This window comes from Cyprinodon variegatus, unplaced genomic scaffold (assembly GCF_000732505.1).
Source record: "Cyprinodon variegatus isolate N-32 unplaced genomic scaffold, C_variegatus-1.0 Scaffold852, whole genome shotgun sequence".
In the NCBI taxonomy this organism is placed as follows: Eukaryota; Metazoa; Chordata; class Actinopteri; order Cyprinodontiformes; family Cyprinodontidae; genus Cyprinodon; species Cyprinodon variegatus.
Window position 1 is genome coordinate 217,749 of NW_015151305.1, and position 7,938 is coordinate 225,686.

The 7,938-nt window shown below is 40.8% G+C and overlaps 1 protein-coding gene across 1 annotated transcript in view; it reads right to left on the reverse strand.

Moving 5' to 3' along the window:
* Nucleotides 1-4,324: 4,324 nt before the first annotated feature.
* The window catches only part of shank2 (SH3 and multiple ankyrin repeat domains 2), a 127,142-nt gene continuing 123,528 nt past the window's right edge, over nucleotides 4,325-7,938 (reverse strand). The window contains exon 16 of the mRNA XM_015397324.1: nucleotides 4,325-5,996. Within this exon, the coding sequence (XP_015252810.1) occupies nucleotides 5,471-5,996 (526 nt within the window). The 3' untranslated portion in view covers nucleotides 4,325-5,470. The remainder of the gene's footprint in view (nucleotides 5,997-7,938) is intronic.

Sequence of the window (7,938 nt, forward strand, 5' to 3'; positions counted from 1 at the left end):
AAGGAAATGGTAAATTTGCTTTCGTCAGAAAACATGACTTTGGACCACTCAGCAGCAGTCCACCCACACAGAATTTTGGATTTTCATTTGTTGCCACTTCAAATCATCAAAATTAAATGAAATAAACATTTGAATGCATCAGTCTGTGTGCAATGAATAAATATAATGTACAAGTTACACCTTTTGAATGCAATTACTGAAATAAATCAAGTTTTTCAGAATATTCTAATTTACTGGCTTTTACCTGTATAGTGCCCTAAATAGGGATTAGGGTGGACATTTAGACACAGCTATAGTGATAATCTGTCCAAACAGTCAGTTAATTGAGTTCACTATATAGTCCTCACTCTATATAGTGATTGAGGGATTTTGGGTTTAGGGTGGACATTCAGACACAGCTTTCAATATAATTAGTGTTGCACCGATACCAGTATCGGGCGGGGCCCTGATCCAGCACTAAAATGGTGGTATCAGTATTGGCGAGTACCAACAAACAGGGCACCGATACCATTTAGAGATCCAAAAGTTTATTGAACTATTGTCTCCCATTCCAGGTAGGCAATAAAAAGTTCTACTGGATTCACTTTGTATTAATCTTTTCCTGCTTCACAAAGGTAAGCAGCTTCCTGACAAAGCCATGATGGCAATTATTTTACATCCAAGCAGTATGCAGTACTTCATATATACACACACATCAATTTCAAACAGATTGTATCGGCCAATACTGCACAGCCAGGTATCGGGGCCAAAAAATGGCATTGGCACAACACTAATTATAATGTCTTGTTCCAGTGGAGTGAAATAGGCACTTCCTGTTACCTTTTACCACTGATAATGGTTTTTCATACTTAGAGTTGATTCAACTAATCAGAGTTCCCAACTTGAGTTGAGGATTTGAATCTGAGTTTGGTGAACCTGCTTATGGAAAAAGATCCCAGGCTTTTTGTTTGCTCATTTTGTTTGCTCGTCACGTTTTCCTTTTCCACCATCACACTTATTTTTCAAATATTTCCATTTTTTTTCCCTTTCTCATCTCTGACAGTACCTACACCTCAGCAGGACTGGATTAAACCAGTGGGAAGGGAGAATTCTTTTAAAATTGCCACAGATCTTAGTGCTATGGACAAACATTGTGGATCAATTAACTGTAATGACTAAATCTGTCCAGAGGGTGGCAGTATTTAGTCTTAAATGTTCCTCGGCAGCTGTGGAAAAAAAGAACACACTCATGGGAAGAAGACCACACTAGTGCAATATTATATTTATTTCTTACAGTGACTTTTGGTTGCCATACAAGAAACCTTGAGGAATTGAAGGGGGGGGGGGGGGGGTGCTTTTACAGGAAAATTCTCTCTTTTCATTTCAGTAATTATTCGACTCTAAGATGATTCAGTAGCACAAAATTACAGCAACATAGAAAACATGAACACAAGTCTTTAGCACAAATTACCAAAAACATCTTAGCCTCTATGAAGACTTAAAGAATAAAAATCTATTCATGGAAAACTAAAGGAAGAGAAACTAAAGTTACCCGAATGTTTGACGATGATGGAAGTGGGAGCAGTGTTTTTAGGGGGGGGTGATGGTGGGTCAGTGAAGATTCCTACTAAATCTACTCTGCTCTACGTTTCCACAGAGAAACCTGCTGATCTTTGCTGGCAGATTTATTTCCTGCAGGACAAGTTTCCAAATGTACACATGAGAGCGCTCTACTTAGGCAGATGGTGTTTGTCAGAAAACACTTGATTGGCCAAAATATCTTAAATCTACTGCAGCAGAGTGTTTTCTACTTTAGGCAACAAGTCATTAATACACTAATGAAGTGACGGCATCAAGAGAAAAAGTATAAAATAAAACACAACCAAGGAGATTCATTCAGAATAAATATTGCTTCTTACATAACCCATAAATCTAATAATAATAATAATAATAATAATAATAATAATCCACATTTTGATCTACGTATATATTATTTCTGTTTTTGGCAATCCATACATCTGTGTTGAACAGTATTTGTTCAGATAGCCTCTATAAAATTTCATAGAACTCTATACAAATCTTTAAAAATACTGTGCTTTTCTACCGCCTCCAGCACGCTGCTGTGAGTTTGAAAACAGGATTATAGCAGCATTGTCCCACGCCAGCCACCGTACGGCTGATGTTCACAGAACACACGGGTTGTGGATGTCTGTCTCCTGAAGAAGCTGGGTGAAATGGAGCCAATGGAAGGCGGGCGGGGGGGCGGGGGCATGCTTGGATCCACTACAATGGAGGAAGGGAGCAGTGAGCTTTTTAAGGCATCCTCTGCAGGATGATGTGTGTTTGTGTGTGTGGGAGGGGCAAAGGATCATTAAGGAAATATAGATCTACCGTCATAGACTTCCTTTTAACCCTGTAAGCTTTATGATAGATCTATACACAGAACCCAATAAATATTTCCATCCTGTTAAACACTCTTATATACACGCCTCAGCACACGATGCGCCTCACAGACACAGCAGGCTTCAGCTTCTTAGAGATGATTAAACTGCAGCCCAGTTATAGTCTGTTAACTTCCAACCTCTCATGGTGAACAACAGCGCCTCCCTCAGGCCGATTCCTAAATTTTAAAAGTCTCATTGATTGATTTACAGAAAAATAACTAAAAAAAACTACTCGCAGAACATTTTAAAGCCTTTTACATATGAGAAAGACTTCCTGCTCTGGTTCCGCCTCCATCTTTACTCAAACCAAACACAAACCAGACTGTTACTCCTTTTGGCTCCAGCTGGTCACTCATTCATCTCCAATCTGACATCAGTGCACAAATATTTTGTGAAATAAAAATATTCCATTTATGTTCTTACGTGTTTCTATAAGTGCTTAAATGTTTTATCATATTAGGGTGAACTATTTCAATCGGTTGAAAGCTGATAAAGTGTCCAAGAGAACAGGATTCAAATACAACCGTGAACAGATAAACATTTTGGGAAACACAGACATTGGTCTCTTATAGCTGACAAAACTGTTTTTGTTTTTAAGGTGCATTATTGATAAAGTTTTAACAGTAAATAGTAGATTTTAAAAAAGCGGTCGCAAAGAGTTGCTGCTCAACTACATTTACTTCTGCTTTGGTTATAGACTATTTTTTATTTTTAGGGCCGCAAAAGCATTTCTTAAAATTCTTCAGACATTACAAAGAGACACAGGGTTCACTTTTTAGAACTAAATTAGTTAATTTGTTCTTGGGAAAAGCAATAATGGCACCCAGTGCAATGACTATACATATAAATATCAGTCTCTATAAATACCCATGCAAACACCCTGTGCAATAACCCTGTATTTCACACCCAAAAAACCCCAAAAAACTGTATATATCTGTGTATATCCCATGCACCTTAAGCACATTTTTCTCCTTTGACTATCTGAGCTGATGCAACCAGTAAATTTCTGTACTGTAAGATCAATACACACACACGTGTATATATGTGTGTGTGTATATATATATATATATATATATGCTCACACAAGTGTATATATGTGTGTGTGTATATATATATATATATATGAATATCTATATATATATACACACACACACACACACACACGTGTATATACGTGTGTGTATATATATATTTATATATGCTCACACATATATACATGTATATATATGCACACATGTGTGTGCATATATATATACACACACATATATATACACGTGTGTGAGCATATATATAAATATATATATATACACACACATATATACACGTGTGTGTGTATATATATATATATATATGCACACGCATGTGTATATACGTGTGTGTGTGTGTGTATATATATATATATATATACACACACATGTGTATATATATATATATATATATATATATATACACACACATATATACACACACACGTGTGTGTGTGTGTATATATATATTTATATATATGCTCACACACATGTGTATATATATGTGTGTGTGTATATATGTATATATGTGTATATATATATATATATATATATATATATATATATATATATATATAATTATATATATATATAAGTTCTAAAAAGTGAACTTTTTCATTACTTCCTGTCATCTTCTTCAGTAGTGATATCTGGAGGGTTGATCATATGACTCGTATAACTCAGGAAAAAATGTTTTCATCGTACAAACAGAGCAGTGTGGAACCGACCAAAAAAACAATAACAAAGAAACAAACCATCTCTTTCAAATCATTAAAAACATTTGAGCAAAAAACTTTTTTTTAATTTTTTTTTTCTAATTTATGTGTTTCCATCAAGCCAATCCGTTTTCATTGGATGGTTGACGGAAATCCGGCTATTGTCGGCTATAACAGACAATCTGTGTTTTTCCCAAAATATTCTCTGTAACATTTCAACCTGAGCTGAACTACGACCTTTGCACAGGTGTGCGACACGTTGGCGTCACCGTGGGCTCACAGTGTGTGCTGACGTGCAACTGGTGAGGTGGAACAGGATCCAACAGAGTGAGGCACAAAAGGAATGGTTCTACTTCTGCTAAACTCTGGCCTACATGGCAGAACTATGAAAATAGCTAAACGGATTTTTGGGTCAAACAGTAACACACAGACGCAAACACACACACACACACACACACACACACACATACGCACAGCGCTGGAAGGACAAGTGAAGCTGGAACAAGGACGTCTTCTGGGCATTCTTCAAGGTCCAACCTTCCTCATGTCCTCACCTTGGTTTCCCTTACATCTCCACGTGGATCTCATTCCTCCACACTCTTTCAGGAGAAAGAGAGCCATCAATGTGTGTGTGCATATCTGTGTCTGTGTGTGTATCTCCACATGCATGACCTCTATGTGGAAAGGTGACATGGTTGCTTTAAATGTCTCGGCTGATGCTCTAAGTTTGACACAAATAGGTGAAAAGCAACAGAAAAAGGAGTCTATCTGAAAATGTTCCTCTACAGCCGCAGATGCGCCCGGAAATATAACTCCGTTAGGACTCTAGTGAAGAAATATTCTCTGAACAAATTCTAGCAAAGATAGAAAAGGAGCAACGACCAGCTCAGCTGGTTCTTCACGCACCCGTCCAGGTGTACGGATAGGTCTCAGTATTCCAAAGCGAGGCGGAAAAGCAAGAGTCTGTGAAATAAACCTCCAGATGAGTAACCTTTGATACTTCCAGGGTTTAAAATATTCCAGTAACTCGCAGACGTCCTGTGACGGCTGTTTCTCTTTACTCCCCCTGCAGTTCCTCCACGCCCCGGACGCCCAGGCTGGGGGGGGCGGGCGGAGGTTGGATAAGCCGAAGCGCTGAGATGAGGGCGACGATGCAGGATGAGAGGACAAAAACAGCAAGAGGCAGCTTCAGCTTGGATGAAACTTCTATCCTTCCACATCTGATGAAGAGATCAGCTAGCGGGACCGGAAACATCTCCCTCTCCTCAGGCTGACTGCTCGCGTCGCCCCCTGTCTCCTGGGAGGTTTATCTGTCCTGCAGCAGCTTCAGGGCCCTCTCTATGTTCATGCGGTGGCCCACCCTGGTCACGCCCAGGTCAATCAGGTCCTCCTTCTGCAGCGACGGCAGGTGGGCGCCCTCGATCTCATTGTCCAGGAAGGCGTCTTTGTGCTCCCCCAGGTTCAGGCTCTCCAGCCAGTCGGCTACGTCGTGTTTGCTCCACAGCTCCATAGGCTTGGAGGCGAAGGGTTTTCCAGATGCCGCCACCGCCTGCATCAGCGTGAGCGGCGACGGAGAGCGCGAGCTTCCGCTGCCGCCGCACGATGAGCTCAGGCTGTAGCCGCCGCCACTGCCCATAGGGGGCGTGGGCAGGCCGAAGACGTCGGTGAGGGTGGGCGACACGGAGGGGGGCAGCGAGGAGCAGGGGGTGAGGGAGGAGGCGGAGTCCGGCGGGCTGCAGGGATTCCCCTGGGATGGAAGGCTGCTGGGAGGCGTGGAGGTGAGAGCACCTGCAGCGACGTTGTTACGCATTCCTGAGTCGTCTGTCGGGGGTCTGGGGGGAGGCGAGAGGAGAAAGGAGGTTAGTCAGCATCACTGAGCTGCTGAACTGAAGAGTTTACAGCTTAAAAGCTCATAGATTTACAATAAAATGATTTTAAAGAGGAAACTAAAGACCTTATTTCTACATTTAGTCTTTAGACTCTGAATTTCGTCTGGTTCTAACAGCCTTATGCTGATGATTGGTCAGAAAATGAAACACAGCATCATATCTGAGCTTCAGTGGATGTAAATAATCCTCTGATCTGTTTTATGCTCAATGAACACCAGGTGGCACTACAGGCCAGCCTGGAGGGGAAAGCCAGTGATGTAAAGTTGCTGGTGAAGCTTCTCAGTCATAGTCATCCCAAAAAAAGAAAATTAAAAACAATCCACTGGACTTGGTTTCCAAATTCCTCCTGGATGGGAAGCAAAACTACTTCAAACTTGGAAACAAAGTCCAGCGGATTGTTTTTAATGTTCTGTTTTTGGAGTGATGTGAAGTTATTTTTCTAGTATTGAAGGGATTGAAATATTTGTAGCATCACTACAGACCAACAGCACTGAGGCTGATCATCCATCAAGCTGCTTCATGTCTGCATCCTCAGCAGCTGATGATGCTAACGATTCAAAAACAAGATTAAAGACCTGAACTATGAGAACGGACCTGAAACACTTTCACTTTCACTCTGCGCAGAAAGGCTAACAAAGCCGACTCCCCCTCACTATTTACTTCTCTCATCATTGCTGTGAACAACCTGGACTCTCAGAGGAGTCTTTTCTAAACACCTGACTTTCCTGAGGCACAAAGAAAGATAAAAGCTCTGACATAGTTAAACTCAAAGCTGCAGTTAGTAAACAGCTGCTTTTAAATCATTAAGGTTCGACTTAAAGCTCCTCAAAGATCCTGTTTTGGGTGAAGATGCTGGGTTTGACTGGAAACCTCAGTCCGCTGGTCTGTGCGACCTCAGGGGCCTTGATACAGTCTGCAGCCTTCATTATGCCTTCAGAGACGGCGTCCAACTCAGAGCGAAGAGGCAGATCGGCTGAAACCTGAACGCGTAAGACTGATGCAAGTTCATTTAAAGAATCTGATTACTGGCAAAGAATCTATTCCTCTGAAATAAACCAATGAGCTGTTTAGCAGCACAATGTTTCCTTAAGGGCAATGAAGACTTGGTTCAGCTACAGCGCCATCTACTGTTACAGTATCATCCTAAAAACATAAAAAGGGTATTTTGTTGCAGCAGCATAACGTCACACTGAAAAGAAAAAGTGAAAATTTGATTATACATTCTTGGGATAATAAAAAATAAAAGCAAAAAACAATTACAAAAATAACCAGGCAGGAACAGGTACAGACTGACCTTCAGAATCATAGACAGGTTTCAGATATTACAGGCTAACAATGGAACCAAATGACCCACTCATCGGTTACCATTTGCATGTTTCCAAGCAATACAGGGCCTTGTCTATATAAAGACTCAAACTCACCGCAGATCCAGACATTTGAATTAAGAAAGCTTCCTGGAGAGGTGGCGAAAAGTTTATTTATTTTTTTTTATTTTATTTTTTTTTAACCTTTACGGAAGAACAGGTACAGTATCTGTGTTACATGAAGTGTTTGGGATTCCTTGTATCCAGTACTTCTAAACTAAATTATCCAATATCTGCAATCACAGTGTCCTTTCCTGTACGGACAGTTATTAATATCCACCTAGCATCTGTGAGAGACCAAGTCTCCATAACAACATCATCGACACAACAACCATCGCAAAAACAAACATAGGAGCTTTGGGCCTCTCCAATAAGCCTCCAATGATAACCTCAGGCTGGTCTGCTGTGAAACAACAGATGGAAGGGCATCTCATGTCCACTGTTCAGCACGGTGGGGGCTCTGTAATGCTGTGGCCCTTGCCAATGACTGGATGAACTCAAATTTAGGTGAAGATGGTTTT